General features: G+C 36.7%; 1 protein-coding gene across 16 annotated transcripts in view; it reads left to right on the top strand.

Moving 5' to 3' along the window:
• The window catches only part of ZNF385B (zinc finger protein 385B), a 317,869-nt gene that overhangs the window by 208,753 nt on the left and 88,865 nt on the right, over positions 1 to 20,251 (top strand). The window contains exon 1 of one of the 16 annotated variants that reach the window (XM_082466744.1): positions 854 to 5,947. The exons of 14 other annotated variants lie outside the window; for them this stretch is intronic. In XM_082466744.1, the coding sequence (XP_082322870.1) occupies positions 5,884 to 5,947 (64 nt within the window). In that variant the 5' untranslated portion in view covers positions 854 to 5,883. Of the gene's footprint in view, positions 1 to 853; positions 5,948 to 6,009; positions 6,561 to 20,251 lie in introns of those variants that run through there. One more of the 16 variants, XM_082466736.1, reaches the window with a different exon arrangement.

Below are 20,251 nucleotides of genomic sequence, written 5' to 3'. Positions count from 1 at the left end.
TATTTTTAAATATTTTGCTTTGCTGTCGTGTGGAGAACGAAGTATGGGGTGCCTAAGTTGTCTCAGAAAGATCTGTTAAGAGCCATTTGCTGTAGTCTAGATAGATATTGATGGCCTGGACTAGAGTGGGGCAGTGACATACAGAGAAGCAGAAAGATTTGCAATATATGCTGGAGGTAGAAACAACAGGACTTGTTAATTGGATGTAGATGGTGAGTGAAAGGAGGAACCATGGAATCTCATGCAGTCAGCTCTCCATATCCCCGGGTTCCCCATCTGTGGACTCAACCAACCACTGCTCAAAAATATTCTAAAAACAAAATTCCTGAAAGTTCCCAAAAGCAAAACTTGAATTTGTGGTGAGCTGGCAACTATTTACATAGCATTTACATTGTATTAGGTATTATAGGTAATCTAGAGTTGATTCGAAGTTTACGGGAGGGTGTGCATAGGTTATACGAGAGTACTACACCATTTTTTTTTTTTTTTTTTTTTTTTAAAGAATTTTTTTTTTTTTTTAAGGCATTGTTTACTTTATTTATTTATTTTTGGTTGTGTTGGGTCTTCGTTTCTCTGCGAGGGCTTTCTCTAGTTGTGGCAAGCGGGGGCCACTCTTCATCGCGGTGCGCGGGCCTCTCACCATCGCGGCCCCTCCCGTTGCGGGGCACAGGCTCCAGACGCGCAGGCTCAGTAATTGTGGCTCACGGGCCTAGTTGCTCCGTGGCATGTGGGATCTTCCCAGACCAGGGCTCGAACCCGTGTCCCCTGCATTGGCAGGCAGATTCTCAACCACTGCGCCACCAGGGAAGCCCCACTACACCATTTTTTAAAGGGGGTTTGGGCACCCATGGGTTTTGGTTTCAACGCAGGGGTTCTGGAACCAATCCCTGACAGATATCAAGGGACAACGCTATTTTCAGGTCTTACTAATGTCCTGTCTTCACAATGAAACTGTCTCCAGCCATTCTAGTCCCCGTTTGTCTCTCCTTTTGGTAGCACAGTTGTTTTTTGAGCTCATAATCAGCTCCAGGTGCTTAGGACACATTAGTGAACAAAACAAAGATCCCTGCCCTTGTGGAAGTTGTATTCTCTTCTGTACTACTTCTCCATCAGTGCCTGTAATTCACACTAAATTTTATGTGTCTTTGCATTAGTCTCTAATTATTTCAGATACATTATTTTTGTTCTCCAAATAGACGGTCAGCTTCTTAAGGACCAGGGACCCCAGTAATGTCTAGCTTAATGCTGGCGGTTGCAAAAAGGAATAGTGAAAATGTGTCTTTTTCATAGATAACTTCTTGTATATAGGGTTGCCTACTTTAAATAAGTAAATTTGTGAAAATCTAAAATTGCAATTCAGATAATTGGAAAGCCAATCATTTTTCCATTAGAAAGGGATATTTACTCACTCAAGAGTTAATTTAAAATAACGGATTCCCCTAATGAATGTAATTAAAAGTTTGTTAACAGGTCATTATGTATTTGTCAGGGATACAGTAAAGGAACTGAAGCTAGAGTATCAGGGGCCACAGTCAATTTTAAATTATGCAAAATGAAGACAAAGAAGCTGAAATTTAGAGTTCTAAGTAAAAAAGAAAATAAGTTCTGATATCTAAAAATTCAAACATATAGACAGCTTTACAGAGAACTTCCATTTTCTAAATTTAGAGTTCATAATTGACAATTATAAATTGTTTCTTTAACCAGATCACGTTCATGCTGGCAATGAAAGGTAATCATTTGAATACACAAGAAAATTGGCTTTTGGTTATAGCTTTCTAAGTGTGTCTTAAAATATAAAGAAGAAAACAAAATTCATGGTTTTCTGTTTTGCAAGGAAGACTGAGCATCTTCATAAACACTCACAGGATATTGACTCCTTTTCAAGACTCCTTATAATAATGTTGGCATTGAAGTGCTATTGCTAGTGTAATGTTCTGTCTAACACATCTGTGGGTTAATTAAGCTTTTGAGGACTATCCCAGGAATCCAGTGACCATTTATAACTTTGTTTCTAGGCAAAATGCTTCTGAATTCTAGAATACTAACTTTAAACCCAAGGTTAGGAACACACCCCAATTATTAGGGATCCTCTTAAGCTTGTTTCTGTAATTCTCATAATCCATTTACTCTTTGAAGACCATCATAATTATCAATGGGAAAGAAAACCTTTAATCAGGTGGTATACAGCAGCACAGTTCTTATAATGAGAATGCATTGATAGATGTTCCCTCTACCTCATTCATTCATTCAACACATTTATTGAGTGCTTCTCTGGGCAAGGAACTAGGCAAACAGCAATAAATCAGTTCTGGTCTGTAACCCAGAAGAGCTTACAGCTCCTTGGGGAAGAAGACACGTATACAATAGAATGTCTTAAGTACCATTAGGGAGGTATAAACGAAATGTATTGCAGATTCCGAGGAGAGAAAGATGCTTTCTTCTGATGGAAGTGGGAAGACTCCCTGGAACAGATAGCATTTAAAATGCCACTTGAAAATGGAGAGAATTTGAAAGGGGACAGTCAAAGAAGGGCATCCTGGGAAACATGAAAGCGTAAACAAAGTGATAGAACTAAGAAAGTGTGTATGTACAAGAACAGGTCAGTGCTTCATGCAGTGAACATTTCTAGAGCAATTGCTAGGTGTAAGGTACTGCCTAAGGAGCCAGGGACAGAAAAAAAACTAAGACTTGGTTTTTGCCCTTGAAGAATAATTCAGTTTAACATATCTTAGGAAGTGTGAGTAAGGAAATGGTTTTCAGTTAAGTTTGAGGATGGTGAGGCATGCTGAACTGAGGTGTTGGAATTGTATTCCGTGAAAGGCTTTGGTGATGATAATAATAATGCTTATTATTCACTAAGTCCTTCTATGTTCTTTGCACTTTGAAAATTTACGTGGATTAGTTCCTTCTGGTCTCCTCATGAGATATGAGTACTGTTTTGTTCCTACTTGTCAGCTGAGAAAACTGGGGCTTAGCAAGTCAATTAATTCCTTTAATGTTGCCCAGCTGGTAAGTAGCAGAGTAGGGATTTGAACAGGTGTATTGGATTTCAGAGCCCATAACTCACTAAGGGGAGCCATGGAAGACATTTGAATAGAAAAATGATTGACTTGAACTATCCTTCTTAAGAATTCAGTTGACTACGGTGGGAATACAATGGTTGAAGGATTATGCTAGTGAACAGCTAATGAGAACCTAAATGGAGGTAATGGGTAATGGGTATAAAAAGGGGAAGGAGGTGAGAGAGGTCATAAAGATAACTAACTTGATTCAGGATCAGGGAAGAGGGAAAAGTCAAATACAGCTTCAAGTTTTAGAGTCTGTGGTGCCTGGAAGACTCATGGTGCCAGGCAGTGAAATAAAGACCACCAAAGGAGGAACATCTCTTGGGGAGGTAGCAGGGGGCTGGAATGACTAGTGTAATTTTGTACAAGTTGAAGTTGAGGTGCCAATGGGACACAGGTGTGAAGGGTCCAGCAGGTGATTGGAAATAACAAAAGCTGAGCTTAGAAAAGAGGTGTTTCAGATATGGGATCATATTTTACCAATGGTACAGGGGTCAAGGAAGACTGATAAAGGGCTTCAAAGTCATAATTTTATTAGGCTGGAGAAATCAGAAGCCAAATCATAGGATTTGTGAAGTGAAGGGATAGTAAAAAAAAAAAAAAACAATTGAAAAAAGAAGTGTAGGCTGCTCTAAAAGGAATTAAAAGTTAAGGGAAAAGAGAGTAGTTGGTAGACTAAGAGGCTAATAGGAATGAGGAAAGTCTTTGTTTTCCTTAAGAATGGAATGACTAAAGATGGTGACTGATGGACTAAGATCTTGGAATTGGTGGGACTGCATTAACTCAAGGGCACATGTGATAGGTTAGCCAGGTGAGGGATGCCTGGTGCCTCCTTCAGATTCATCCAGACTCTTCCAATCCTTTAGATCACCACTCAAATGCCACCCCTCTGCTAATAAGCCTTTGTCTCTCCCATAGTTTTTCCCATAGAGGCTTAAATGTTCCTTATCCCTTTCTCTTATTGCTCTTAGTACATACATACATGGACCAGTGGTTCTCAAACATCAGAGTGCTTCAGATCACCTGGAGGGCTGGTTAAAACACAGATTGCTGGGTCCCACCCCCAGAGCTTGTGATTCTGTAGGTCTGGGATGGAGTCTGGGAATTTGCTTTGCTAACAAGTTCTTGGGTGATGCAGGTGCTGCTGGTCTGGGGACCACACTTTGTATACTACTGAACTAAACTAAGGACCTATGAGAGGCACAAATCAAGGATTTGGGAGCTTTACGATGAACTAGTGTGCCAGACCTGGAAATGTTCCAGAAAGATACTCCAGGAATCAGGCATGATTTAAGTGCAAGCAAAAAAGAATGGAATATTTTGCCTAGCTCTGTGAAAGAAAAATACTTCAAAGGAAGCATCAACATAATCCCTACTGAGCAAAGAGTTTTCTTTGGAGAGGTCTATCGTAGGTATAGATTTTTAAAAATAAAATAAAAAATAAAGTGAAAACCACGGCAGTGACTATAATTTCATTTTAATCATGAAGAAGTATTAAGTATTACATGAGCAAGAAGTGCACAATTATTATTTGGGGGAAAATAAGTATAGAGCTCTCATACTGTGTTCCATTTAGAGTCCTATGTTGTTATTATTCATAACAACTGAGGCCTAGAGATATGTGCCATTTCTAAGAGCAGGTTTTATAATTACTATTTTGATTGCCACATCTAATTATTCCCTTAGGTTTACCTGCCCCTGATAGTTACCGTGCAAATCTGACTTAAGTAGATATACCAAATCTCTGAATATGAGTGGGTGTAATTTGTTCTGTACATCATCACTAAGGTGTTGGCCATGGTTGACAAATATGCTAAAAGTTGCACAACCAAAGTGCAAAATCCTTCCTGACATTTGCAAACATCAGTCATTTTAAGTTTCATTCAGTCAAATGCCCACTAAGCTAATGCAACAGTATCAGTGACAATCAGCTTAGAAGAAGCAAAACAACCATTTGGTCATAGCCACACTGTGTAACCTGGATATATCAGAAACCTTATTCTGATCATATGGTCAGAGGCCACTAGATGGAGAGTGAAATTAGTTAGGCATAGGAATAAGTGTATCATTTTAGTTCCAAGCCTACATAACTGCTAATTTCACCATGGTAATTCTCCCATATAACTGAAATTAGATTTTTGAGTTGAAATGCATAAACATCCCTATTAATGTTACCAACATCAAATTATCTGCTTCAGTCTTTTTGAATTACATGTTGTGAATCTTTATTTAAAACCTAAAACTCCACAGAAAAGAAAACAAATTCTCTAGGTCTAATGGTATGCAAATAAATTACTTGGGACTAGCAGAATATAAATAAAGTTCATATTTTGAGAACATATTCCTTTTTTAAATAAAAACCAATTTCAAAATAAAGATTTCGTGGCCCACCTAGAAGAGAAAAAAACAATCCCCTTAAGTCTGAGTGTTACTAAAAATTCCAAACTGTTATAATAAGTGCATATTCTGAGAGAATTAAATTGCTTTGTTGGAAAGTAGAGGTGGGTGTCAGATTATTTGATTTCATTTTTACCATGGCAAAGTGGTAGTTACTGAGTAGCTGGGAAATACTCAGAAAAATTACATGAAAGAAAGTAACTTGTCAGTCTTTTAGGATATATTTGGTTCAGTGTCGTCAGAAGGTAGTCTGCCCTCTCCCTGGAATCAAGTTGCAAACGCTATCCTCAGTAGTAATTAGAGCTAAGCGGCAATTACAGAACGTATGATTTGTTCAGACGCACTGCCTGTCGGCTGTTTCCTAGCACCACATTTCACAGGAGCACCAGGTTGAAATGATGGAATTATTTATCTCTCAATGTACTGCCTCGTACAGTGTTCAAATGCAGAAGTGAACGTGGATTGTAATCTTAAAAACCAAGGTAAGCATTGCTGGCCGATCAGCTTTTACACCTCAGGGAACTCTTTCATGAAGTATATGACAAAAATGTAAAACAGTTCAAATCAATTTTAGAAAAGGGAAAAAGTATCTGAGTTAGAGCAAATAGAATTTTGCTAATTTCGTGACTCCACTGTCCAAGATCATCTTGGTTTTTCTAACTTGTTTTTATTTAAATTGTAGTACTGGGTCACTTTGCTAAGTATAATAAAGATGTGACAGATTTCCCACATTTCCTTTGTCTTTATGAAGTATAGTTCCTTTTTCTTTTGATGTTTGTCTCACATTTTTCCTAGGTAAAAATAAGATTTATGTTTAATCCAAGTATGTTAGAACCCTCTCTCTCTTTTCTATTCTCTTCAGGAAGTATATTTAAGCGGATGATTGTACATGCTCAAGAATTCACATTCAGACTGACAGAACAGTGGCCAGTAGCCTGTAATAAAATTGAGTGACATGGGTGATTTATACTCTTGTCACATGATTTTTATGATAGGCACATTTCAAGCTTTTAATGTTCCATCTAGTTCAAATCAAAACTCAATGGCTTCATGTTTATTTAGATCTTTGGGCATAGAAATCTCTCTGGAAACCAGGTAAGTTTAGCTCCTCGAGAGGGAGTATTGTCTGTCATGAGGATAGATGTATTTTGTATTTATACAATAGATATTTGTGAGATTATTTTTATTTTAATATTATCACTTCAGTTCTCCCCACCTAAAAAATCCTTTTTCTTTCAATTTTGCCATTTTTAAACGTGAATAAATATTACTGTTAGAAACTTAAAAACTCTTGGCAGTAGGAAGATGTTTTTATCTCATTGTCCCTAGTGAGATTTCAGGTGGTTTGGGAAATACTGAAAAAGCATCAGCTTCTTTCATTCTATCTCATGTGTGGATTAGGGGTGTAAACACTCAGGGTTCAGTAGACTCTTGCAAAAAATGAGTACATTAAGGCCAGTGTGCATTAATGTTTCCAAGGTCCTAGAGACCCTGTACTGTGGGACCTCTTAGCAGACACTGTTGCTCAGCGTCGTTACCCCTATTAGGCTATAGTACCTGATTCTGGAAGAAATTTTTTTCTAGCCCTGGGTCCATAATTGGCTTCATTTTGTGTATTTGCTTTGTCATGGAATTATTTATCCCTGAGCATCGTTTTTTCATCAGCAAAACATGGGATGATCGTAAGCCATGTAACAGTTTGGAAGTCTACTTAATATACGTAAAATCACCTTGTGCTCCTCAATGAAAAGTTATAGTATTTGTATAATCCAGGGCACTGATGATGAATTTCTATAAAAATATACCATGAAATTCTATGGTGGATTTAAGTTCTTAACTTGCCCCATTCTGTCATGCGGGTGGCAGGCACTATCATGTAAGCACATGTGAAACAATCCTCAGTTGTTGCAACTGACCTGACGGCTTGAGACATAACTGGAGATATGGCCTTAATTTAATTGTATTTTCTTGTTATGGGGACAAACTCATCCTGATATTAGCAAAATCTTGCTATTAATCTTCTGATTTATAGAAGCAAATATTGAAAATGAAATTAATACAATATAGCTGCAAAACAAGGCAAATGACAAATTTTAAGAGTGCTTTCTAGTTCCCCAGCAGTATTGTGGTGAGAGACAGAGACGAAGAGATGAGTGAGACAGACAGGCACATACGCATACAGAGACTATGACAGAAAATGCCAGAGACATCAGAGAGCTAAGAGAGATGAGAGAGGCAGAAAAGAGAAACAGGTGGGATGCGGGAGACTAGGGACACAGAGCGGGATAAGAGAGAGAGAGAGGAAGTGGGTGTTAGAGAAAAAAAGAGATGCAAGTCAATCAGAGTTTGAAAATAGAGATTGTGCAATTTGAGAACTTTGGATTCTTTTTGCATTTTCTTTAACTGAAATTTCAACACACTTTGTCATATTAAATGCGTTGAGTACCAGGTCCACTTTTATGAATGTTTGCTTTCCATTTGTGTCCTTTAAAGCAAAGGGAGCTTAAAAGGCTGTTTGAAGTTCAGAAGAGACCAAGAGTGAAAACAAATGTTCTTCTAAAAGAAAATATTTCCATTCCTTTGTTGCCTTAGAAAACAAATCATTGAAAAGGAAAATGATGAGTGCTGTGATTAAATTCTCTACTTTCCATGCGGCTCCTTATTAAAAAATCATTATGTCTTTGACTTTTGCTGTTCACAGGGGGAGTGAGAAGGAGTCATTTGGGAAGCCAAAAAGAAATTCCAAAGAATAAAAACATTATAAAGGTACAAGAATAAGCATGATACACAGGGACAGGCACAATCATTTATGATGAATCACTTCCAATGCAGAAGATCCTTGGGCATTGACCAGAGGGCCTTATCTGAGGCTGTTTTGCGTATCACTAGCTCCCAGAAGCTGCCTGCATGACTGAAGCAAGTAGCGTCCATTTCTAGGATGTCAGGACAGTGGCAGAGTTCCAAGAAACCAGGCCAGGGATTGGCCATTCTGTTTAATACCCACTAAAGACCCTTTGGAGTGCAAGCATCCCCGGGTCACAAGACTCTCTGTGTTTCTCAGGATAAGGGTGTCTCCCAGTTGCCCAGCTCCTTTGTTTGAAGGACTTAGATGCCCTGCTTAATTAGGTTGTTCCTACTGATACAGTTTTTGCTCTGGTCTACTTCATTCTATACAGATTTCTGCCAAACAACTGAAGATGAAAAAGAAGAAAATCATTTTAGGAGTGAGGTGGTAGGAAATTCCAAATAAGGCATTGGTGCCAATTCTAGTCCACTTGGCAAAATTCAGCCAAACTTACACCACTCTTCCTTTCCTCTCCAAATCCGCCTCATCCTTTTCCCCATTCTAACCTCACTGTCTCCCCATTACCCACAATTTCAGGTCACCCTATCCCTCGTATGGCCAGATTCGTCACCCCATACCAGGTTTCCACAGGGATGGAATGGTGGCTTTCATGCTGCTTACACGGCAGCCCTGGCTGCCAGGTGGGAGCCATCTCTACTGCTCCTGGATAAAAATGGCTTCTTGGCTGATAGAGGACCAAGAGTGGCCTCATCTATGACAGTCACTATGTAATCATTATAATACTCCACTAGGATTTTTTCTGAATTCTCTATGGTGCGTTATAATTATGGTGGTCATGAGATAGGCATGCAAAAAGGGAAAAGGATTTTAACACAGTTTTTACTCTTCTCTTTATTCCCATTTTGTGTTTTCTAGGAGCCTATTACTTTTTTAAAAAATTTTTTTAACATGGGCAACAGCTTTCGAATAGCTTTGAAATGTCTGGTTAATATTTAAGCTAAGGAAACCTCTTTTCTCTACCAAGGTGGGAGTAGAGAACACTGGCAGAGCAAATATTAACTTTGTTTCTTTAAATTGGGGGAGTTTCTGGGAGAAAAATATCTTTTTAAAAGGACCGTTAAGTAAACCAGTATTCTTCTTTTCTTTCCCCATCTTCGGTTCTTAAATGTAAACAGCCTAGACACTGAATGCAAAACTGAAATTCTCTGAAACTAGGGGGCAAAACATTTGGTGTCCCGGAGCTAGAATTTATAGCAGCAGCTGGGTGTGCTGACCTCCTGAGTTGTATGCAGCCCCTGCAGTCTGGCCCTTCCCGTGAGCTGTCCCCGTAAGGCCCTGCTTCTTCGATCTGTTCCAGTAGAAGGTCAGTTGCCATTGCTTGGAAAAATGTGTCTTTTCAGATAGCATTTTTGTTGCACTTCTGATAGAACTTTGGTATGAAAGCCACCAACAGAAATGTGTGTACCTCCTCCTGTGAAGCTATTTGAATTAGTTATATTGATCCAAACAGTATGGTTAAAAGCATAGTTTGAATGAATTTTGGTTCTCTCTTTTTCTCCCCATTGGGAATACTAAAATAATTATTTAAAATTAGGTGTTGTAATCAATCAGCTGCTGCTCTTTAAAAGGGAAAGAATGTTGGCTCTTGGCCACATGAGATTTTCTCTTTCATTTAATTTCTTCCAGTATTCATATTAATAAAACCGTTAAAATTAAAATCTCATTTAAAAATGAGTACTTCTAAATTTCAGTCTATATACAAAAGGGAAACAGACTAAATACTAATCTACTTAAATTTTTAAAGAAGATAAAGACTTCAATATATGATTCTTGTACATCTTTGATTGTACAGACAAGTATTTGAAATAGTGTCTCTGGGCAATGAGCTCTAAATTTGATTCCTACCATCAGTCAGGTATCATGCTGGATTAAGTTCTCCTAACCCCATTTTTTCTCATATAAGATGAAGGGTGAATTCCTAAATTATGTTTACTGCTAAAATTTTATGAACTATAGTTCCTCTAGAAATATTCAGCAGTTTGAGAAACATAGTTGTCTTTCCTAGGAAAGTCTGTAGTTTTAGGAAGGTTTCTAAAATAAGTCATACTGCCATTATGTCCCTAGCATGCTGTAAAGGGAGAGCAAAGAGTTCCTCTGAAACCAAAAGAGGCGTCAGATTTCAAGAAAGCATCTTGACGCCATAGACAGGAGTCACTGGGCAAATGTAGCTCAGGACCATCTCCCTACGTCTTTTTGCCAGAAAATTTCGTCAGGCTCCTGACCTCCCAATCCAGTCTCGACCTCAGACAATTTTAGTAAAGCCCTGTCTGGAGATAATTTTGGCTTCTCTAAAGACTTAGTAATTTAGGAACTAAGCACATGACATTCCCTTTTGATAAGTTAGGTGTATTAAAAACTATTTCAAAAAACTTGACAAAGCATTTGTCAGAACTCTGTTTTCTCTCCTTTGAGTTTCCTTCTTTTCACGGTCATGCTTAATAATACTGGGTTACAAGTGAAGAAAACTGTAACAGAGAAAAAATTATTTAAATTCAGCTTAAAGAAGACAATTGGTTCTTAAGACTTTTTTGTGAACCAATTATCTTCTTTACTTAAATTCTGAAATTCTCAGATTTTTCAATGCTGCTTTAAAAAAGGATTGCAGCTAATGAAGTATGTCACATGTTTAATCAAGCTGTATTTTGTACTCTATAGTAAATAAATCTTACCAATTTTTTCAACATTTAAATATAAGAAACAGTGCATGGACAAAATATTCAGATATAAATGAACCACCACTGGGCTATATGTATTCTATTGTTACACATCCAAAAAGTCATTCATTGCATCTTAGTGAAAGATTCATCAATTTGTGTAAAAGCTGGCATATTACCACTAACCCAAAGGACATTGCGGCTTAAATCATGATGTGGCTTCACTGCTGTTTTTGATGTAGCACTTCATTATTGCTTATAAACTTCAGGGTGGTACTCAGAAGAATTTATTTTTAAAGTCAACATTCTGCCAGAATGCTGCTGCTGTTGGAACACTTTGGAGGGAACCCTGAACTGCCCCAAGGGAGATTCAGGCACAAAACTGCCAATTGTTAAGATTTTACAGACTCAGAGTTCTAGATATACTTTTTTCTCTTTGGCATCCCTGGATTCTATGTCAGTCTCCTCTAGCCACTTATGAAATGCAGCAAGGAAATAGCAGCATTAAAGGGAACTTTTATTTTCTCACAAATCATTTTGAGCAAAATCAAGCTGGCAGTAGAAAAAAGAACTTAAGAAAACATATTTATCTTAAAATTACACAAACTTGAGAGTATTTCAAGGTGTTCTTCTTGTTGAGGAATTTTGCCTCTATGTGTCAAAGTAGTTTACTAAAGTTAATAACATTAAATATATCACTTTTAAAAAATTTCTATTGAAATGTAACATACAGAAAAGTGCACATAAATGTACAGTTGAATGAATGTATACAAACATACACACCTGTGAAACTAGCACTAAGATCTAATAAAAGAACATTTCTAATATCCTAGAAGTCCCTTTCATGCTCCCTTCTAGTCACTGCACCCTAACCTCATCCTACCCTTCCTACAAAAATCGCCATAATCTTAACTAACAGCATAGATTAGTTTTGCCTGATTGTGTACTTTAAATAAATGGTATCATACAGCATGTTGATGTATGTTCCTTTATTTTAGTTATTTTTCTCAACATTACAAGGTTTATTCGTTGTTTCACGTCACCATATACCATTTTTTCTTATTGCTATATTCCATTATGTGAATGTCAAGTTGTGTGAAGATACCAGAATTATTCTTTCTATTGTTGATTAGTTAATTGGCCAATTTTCAATTTGGGGCTATTATGTATAGTATTGCTATGAACTTTCTCATACAGATCATTTCTGTTAGCTATATACTTGGAAGTAGAATTGCTGAGTCATAGAGTAAGTGTATATTCAGTTTTAGTAGACATTGCTAAATCGTTTTTCAACGTAGTTATAACAATTTAAACTTCAGATAAGAGCTCTGGTTGCTCCATATCCTTGTCAGCACTTGGTAATCTCTGTCTTTCTTCATTGTAACCATTCTTGTGGGTATGTAGCAATATCTTAGTTTAATGCATATCCCTAATGACCAATGAAGTTAGGTGCTTTTTCATATGTTTACAGACCATTTTAGTAACTACTTTTGTGAAGTGTCCATTCAAGTCTTTTGCCCAATTTTCCTACTGTGTTGTCTTTGTCTTATGGATCTGTAGGAGTTCTTTATCCTAGATTCATGTCCTTTGTCAAAATACATATATTGTGAATATCATCTCATACTCTCTGGATGGCCTTTTCATTCCCTTGATCATGTCTTATCCTTACATTCGTATTCTTAATAGAGTATATTTCTCATTTTTTTCTTTTATGATTAGCACTTTTTGTTTCCCATTTAAGAAACCTTTGCTTACTCCAAGGTCACAAAGATGTTCTGCTTTTCTCTTTATTGTTTACCTTCTGATCCAGAAACACTAAGAACTCCTGAGTGCCTGAACAAGTTTTAAATTTTAAGACATTCCATATTTCTCTGCTTTTTGCTTATGCAGTTCCCTTCACCATTCTCCCATACCCACCTCTCAAAATACTAACCATTCCTCAGTCTTGTCTTAAGAGATAGTTCACCTATGGAAATATTTATGAACCCAGCTCCTAACTAGATCTAATTTCTTTCTCTCTTGAACTTTCTTAAAATTTTGTTGAAAATATATGACCACTGACATATCCTGCCTTTTATAAGTATTAATGGATTTAACTATTTATGCTCTCCAGGGATATGGCATAGTGTCACAGGGGTAGGAATAGTTCATAACTACAGTAACAGAAACTTAATGAACACTTGCTAGGTGTCAGGCACAGGGTTACATACTTTGTATAGAAAAATCTCAGTTAGTTCTCCTACCAGTCCTGTAATGCAGGTCCTCGTATTTTCTCCAATTTATAGAAAAGAAAATAGAGGTGTATAGAAGTAAAATCACTTGTCTAAGTTCATACAACAAGAAAGTGGTGGACCTGAAAGTCATCTGCTTTCTCCTGAATTGGTGCTTTTAATGTGTATAAGACAGCAGCCTGAAGGACATGCCATAGTATCATGGTTATCCCAGACCGCTATGAAAATAAAAAGGATTGATTCCTTCTCAAATTGAGGGTAGAAATTATATCTGCCTAGACATTCACACTACCCATTACTAAATTAAAAGCTCCAAGAGGTTTTGCAGAAAAAAAACCATTTCAAACTTCCATGAAACCAACATTTTCTATATGTATTTGATGATAGAATCTTTTTCACGTAGCAAATTTATAAATAGCCTACTTTTTGGAATGATTGCATGAGCTTTAGAGTCAAACAAACAGGAGTTTGGACCCAGACCCTACCATATATTGTGATCTTAATCTCTCCAAGCCTTACCTTTCTCAACTGTAAAATGGGAATAATAATACAAACCTCATAGAATTGTGTTATAATTTAATAAAATAAGGGACACAAATCACTTAGCACAGTACCTGGCATAGAGTAGAATCTCACTAAATGGTAGTTTTTATTTTATTATCTTCTCTTAGTAAGTAAAATAAATTCTGTCTGCTCAGTTTATACTCCCTGTAACTGTCAGCACTGTGCCTTGTACAGTTGGTCCCCCATAAGTGTTTACTGAATTAAATAATACTATTATTTGGGGAAGGTTATTTTTAGATAAATATATTCTTATAGAGCATTAAAAAAATCTTATATATTTTAGTTATCTCAGCATCAATACTATATTAAGCTCAAATGAAAGTTTTAACAATTTCTCAGATGCAAAGGAGATCCAACATTTTAAATCTCTTAGTTTGATGGTAAAATGTTTCTGTCTACAACTAGAGAGTGTGTGTATGTAACTAAGGTATTTTCAGATATTCAATTTGGTTGCCATGACATAGTAGTAAAAAGCAGAATTAAGTAGTCAGATTGCCTGGGTTTGAATCCTGACTCCTCCTCGTACAAACTGTATGAAATTGGACTTAACCTCTTGGTGCCTCAGTTTGTCATCTATAAAACGGGGCTAGTAATAGTACCTTGTTCATTGGGTTATTATAAGTCTATTTGTATATGTACTTGTACATATACTCATTTAATATACAGAAATGAGTATATACTTAATATATAATATTAATGTATAAATGATATATGATAAAAATGATATAAATATATAATTTTATATATATAAATGAGTATATAAGGATATGTTATATACTTATATATGTGTATGCATATATAATGTGCTTAGGGTAGTGCCTGGTATATGCACTATAAAAATGTTATCTCTGTTATTATGTTGTGTGGCCTTTTCAGAAGCACAGCCCTTTATCAGTCACATAAACTATTCACCTTTCTCCCACACTTCGCTTCTTGTTTTTCTCACATGGCAGACTGATAAAAATGGAAATAGTGAGGGAAGGGGTGGAGGAGCTGCTGGTTGGTGACTGGTAAGAGGGAAAGTTACTCCGTATAAGGCGCAACAAACCTGGAAAAGCAATAAAAAGAGAAATCTGAGTTTAGTGGAAAATCTGAAATGCCACTCATTTTAATTTCTTTAAAGAAATCTTTGGGAGTTCTATAATCGACATTGTCTCTGCCTAATAGATTTTTATAGTATGTGAAGTTTTTTATTTCAGTACTCACTAAAGCAAACATACATAATAACGGCATTGGAAGAAACTCCTGCTGCAGGATATATTGTAGACTTTATGCACATTTGATCTCATTCTGTAAATGCTTCTCCATGCAGATTTTCTGTGACTTTGGCGTACTCTCCTTTCTAAGAATGAGATGTTTTGTTTGTTTGTGTTTTGGTACATAAAGAAAGCCTCAAAGTTATAACCTAAGTAGACCTTCAAAGGTCTATTTCTTAGGGTCAAGACTACGGCAATCATTTCAACTGTCACTTGGTCCTCAACTGAGGTTTTATTGTGCTGGATTATGACATAATCCACTGACATAGTAAGGCACCTGTTATGTTACAGAGGCAGTTGGCTGAAATAATAGTTTTCTTTATGACCATAGTGGTGAGTTGCCCTTCACATATTGTTGGTTTCATAGCTGTAGATGAATACAACTTGGATTTTACCATCAAAATGAAATTTATGGAAGAAGGTTAATTGCATGCTTATGGGAGAATATACGGATGTGTGGAATTTCCATAATGAGAGTCGTGACTGTTAGACCTTTGGGGTATGCATGTTTGTACATGTGTGTTTAATTTTAGTACAGGGAGTTTGATAAATATATATACATTAACTGATATAAAAAGCCTTATTTTCAGATAAGGTGGAGACCTATTATGACTCAATTTATTATGACATATACAAGATTATATCCTATGCTTTGAAACAGAAATACATATAGGAAGTATTTTACGTAATATTGCCAAATCCTTGGTACAAACAACAGAGGGTTGGCTCTGTTCCACGAAAACAGCAATGTAATGGGAACATTATACCACCCTTTGTGTTGAAATACCTACTCATTATATTTTCAATCTTTTTTTTCCTCAGTCCTTGAGTTTTAGAGAAATTAAGCATTTTCTTTCAGGGTGCAATGCATTTTGGCCCAATTTCTGCTTGTATCTCCCACTGACTTTTGGGCATCCCGAGGTGAGGAGAAATGTTCCCCAGCAGCAACAGCAGCAGCAAAATCTGGAAAAGGTGACAGAGGGATCAAAGCCCAAACTAACCTGTGCCAAAAGTGCAGTTTATTCCCACTCATTTTCCACTTGCAAAAACGTCCTTTGAAGCAATCCGTTTTGGTGAAGTGATATTAAAAAGCAGGTTTTAAAAGTGAAAACAGCAAGGTTGAGGTGAGGGAATTGATGAAAGCATAGTTTATATATATATATATTAACATCTTTACTGGAGTATACTTGCTTTACAATGGTGTGTTAGTTTCTGCTGTATAACAAAGTGAATCAGCTATACATATACATATATCACCATACCCCTCCCTCTTGCGTCTCCCTCCCACCCTCCCTATCCCACCCCTCTAGGTGGTCACAAAGCACCAAGCTGATCTCCCTGTGCTATGCAGCTCCTTCCCACTACCTGTCTGTTTTACATTTGGTAGTATATATAAGTCCATGCCACTCTCTCACTTCATCCCAGCATACCCTTCCTGCTCCCCATGTCCTCAAGTCCATTCTCTATGTCTGCATCTTTATTCCTGTCCTGCTCTTAGGTAATTCATAACCTTTTTTTTAGATTCCATATATATGTGTTAGCATATGGTATTTGTTTTTCTCTTTCTGACTTACTTCACTGTATGACAGACTCTAGGTCCATCCACCTCACTACAAATAACTCAATTTCGTTTCTTTTTATGGCTGAGTAATATTCCATTGTATATATGTGCCACATCTTCCTTATCCATTCATCAGTCAATGGACACTTAGGTTTCTTCCATATCCTGGCTATTGTAAATAGACCTGCAATGAATATTGTGGTACATGACTCTTTTTGAATTATGGTTTTCTCAGGGTATATGCCCAGTAGTGGGATTGCTGGGTCGTATGGTAGTTCTATTTTTAGTTTTTTAAGGAAGCTCCATACTGTTCTCCATAGTGGCTGTATCAATTTACATTCCCACCAACAGTGCAAGAGGGTTCCCTTTTCTCCACACTCTCTCCAGCATTTATTGTTTGTAGATTTTTTTGATGATGGTCATTCTGACTGGTGTGAGGTGATACCTCATTGTAGTTTTCATTTGCATTTCTCTAATCGTTAGTGATGTTGAGCATCCTTTCATGTGTTTGTTGGCAATCTGTATATCTTCTTTGGAGAAATGTCTATTTAGGTCTTCTGCCCATTTTTGGATTGGGTTGTTTGTTTCTTTGATATTGAGCTGCATGAGCTGCTTGTATATTTTGGAGATTAATCCTTTGTCTGTTGCTTCATTTGCAAATATTTTCTCCCATTCTGAGTGTTTTCTTTTCGTCTTGTTTATGGTTTCCTTTGCTGTGTAAAAGCTTTGAAGTTTCATTAGGTCCCATTTGTTTATTTTTGTTTTTATTTTCGTTTCTCTAGGAGGTGGGTCAAAAAGGATCTTGCTGTGATTTATGCCATAGAGTGTTCTGCGTATGGTTTCCTCTACGAGTTTTATAGTGTTGGGCCTTACATTTAGGTCTTTAATCCATTTTGAGTTTATTTTTGTGTATGGTGTTAGGGAGTGTTCTAATTTCATTCTTTTACATATAGCTCTCCAGTTTTCCTAGCACCACTTATTGAAGAGGCTATCTTTTCTCCACTGTAGATTCTTGCCTCCTTTATCAAAAATAAGGTGACCATATGTGTGTGGGTTTATCTCTGGGCTTTCTATCCTGTTCCATTAATCTCTATTTCTGTTTTTCTGCCAGTACCATACTGTCTTGATTACTGAAGATTTGTAGTATAGTCTGAAGTCAGGAAGCTTCATTCCCCCAGCTCCGTTTTTCTTTCTCAAGATTGCTTTGGCTATTCGGGGTCTTTTGTGTTTCCATACAAATTGTGCAATTTTTTGTCCTAGTTCTGTGAAAAATGCCATTGGTAGTTTAATAGAGATTACGTTGAATCTGTAGCTTGCTTTGGGTAGTATAGTCCTTTACACTATGTTGATTCTTCCAATCCAAGAACATGGTATATCTCTCCATCTGTTTGTATCATCTTTAATTTCTTTCATCAGTGTCTTATAATTTTCTGCATACAGGTCTTTTGTCTCCTTAGGTAGGTTTTTTCCTAGGTATTTTATTCTTTTTGTTGCAGTGGTAAATGGGAGTATTTCCTTAATTTCTCTTTCAGATTTTTCATCATTAGTGTATAGGAATGCAAGAGATTTCTGTGCATTAATTTTGTATCCTGCTACTTTACCAAATTCATTGATTAGCTCTAGTAGTTTTCTAGTAGAGTCGTTAAGATTCTCTATGTATAGTATCATGTCATCTGCAAACAGTGACAGCATTACTTCTTCTTTTCCGATTTGGATTCCTTTTATTTCTTTTTCTTCTCTGATTGCTGTGGCTAAAACTTCCAAAACTATGTTGAATAATAGTGGGGAGAGTGGGCAACCTTGTCTTGTTCCTGATCTTATTGGAAATGGTTTCAGTTTTTCACCATTGAGAATGGTGTTGGCTGTGGGTTTGTCATATATGGCCTTTATTATGTTGAGGTAAGTTCCCTCTATGCCTACTTTCTGGAGGGTTTTTATCATAAATTCGTGTTGAATTTTGTCAAAAGCTTTTTCTGCATCTATTGAGATGATCATATGGTGTTTCTCCTTCAATTTGTTAATAAAGTGCATCACATCGATTGATTTGTGTATATTGAAGAATCCTTGAATTACTGGGATAAACCCCACTTGATCATGGTGTATGATCCTTTTAATGTGCTGTTGGATTCTGTTTGCTAGTATTTTGTTGAGGACTTTTGCATCTATGTTCATCAGTGATATTGGCCTTTAGTTTTCTTTCTTTGTGACATCTTTGTCTGGTTTTGGTATCAGTGTGATGGTGGTCTTGTAGAATGAGTTTGGGAGGGTTTCTCCCTCTGCTATACTTTGGAAGAGTTTGAGAAGGATAGGTGTTAGCTCTTCTCTAAATGTTTGCTAGAATTCACCTGTGGTCCTGGGCTTTTGTTTGTTGGAAGATTTTTAATCACAGTCTGAATTTTAGTGCTTGTGATTGGTCTGTTTATATTTTCTATTTCTTCCTGGTTCAGTCTTGGAAGGTTGTGTATTTCTAAGAATTTGTCCATTTCTTCCAGGTTGTCCATTGTATTGGCGTATAGTTGCTTGTAGTAATCTCTCATGATCGTTTGTATTTCTGCAGTGTCAGTTGTTACTTCTCCTTTTTCATTTCTAATTCTATTGATTTGAGTCTTCTCCCTTTTTTTTTGATGAGTCTGGCTAACGGGTTATCAATTTTGTTTATCATCTCAAAGAATCAGCTTTTAGTTTTATTGATCTTTGCTATTGTTTCTTTCATTTCTTTTTCATTTATTTCTGATCTGATCTTTATGATATCTTTCCTTCTGCTAACTTTGGGGTTTTTTTGTTCTTCTTTCTCTAACTGCTTTAGGTGTAAGGTTAGGTTGTTTATTTGAGGTGTTTCTTGTTTCTTGAGGTAGGACTGTATTGCTATAAACTTCCCTCTTAGAACTGCTTTTGCTGCATCCCATAGGGGTTGGGTCGTCGTGTTTTCATTGTCATTTGTTTCTAGGTATTTTTGATTTCCTCTTTGATTTATTCAGTGACCTCTTGGTTATTTAGTAGTATATTGTTTAGCCTCTATGTGTTTGTATTTTTCACAGATTTTTTCCTGTTATTGATATCGAGTGTCATAACGTTGTGGTCGGAAAAGATACTTGACAAGATTTTAATTTTCTTAAATTGACCAAGGCTTGATTTGTGACCCAAGATATGATCTATCCTGCAGAATGTTCCATGAGCACTTGAGAAGAAAGTGTATTCTGTTGTTTTTGGATGGAATGTCCTATAAATATCAGTTAAGTCCATCTTGTTTAACGTATCATTTAAAGCTTGTGTTTCCTTATTTATTTTCATTTTGGATGATCTGTCCATTGGTGAAAGTGGGATGTTAAATTACCCTACTATGATTGTGTTACTGTCAATTTCCCCTTTTATGGCTGTTAGCATTTGCCTTATGTTTTGAGGTGCTCCTATGTTGGATGCATAAACATTTACAGTTGTTATACCTTCTTCTTGGATTGATCCCTTCATCATTATGTAGTGTCCTTCTTTGTCTCTTGTAATAGTCTTTATTTTAAAGTCTATTTTGTCTGATATGAGAATTGCTACTCCAGCTTTCTTTTGATTTCCATTTGCATGGAATATCTTTTTCCATCCCCTCACTTTCAGTCTGTATGTGTCCCTAGGTCTGAAGTGGGTCTCTTGTAGACAGCATAT

Source organism: Balaenoptera physalus (genome assembly GCF_965194825.1).
Source record: "Balaenoptera physalus genome assembly, chromosome: 6".
In the NCBI taxonomy this organism is placed as follows: Eukaryota; Metazoa; Chordata; class Mammalia; order Artiodactyla; family Balaenopteridae; genus Balaenoptera; species Balaenoptera physalus.
The sequence above is the reverse complement of the archived record's forward strand: the minus strand, read 5'-3'. Positions and strand labels throughout refer to the sequence as shown.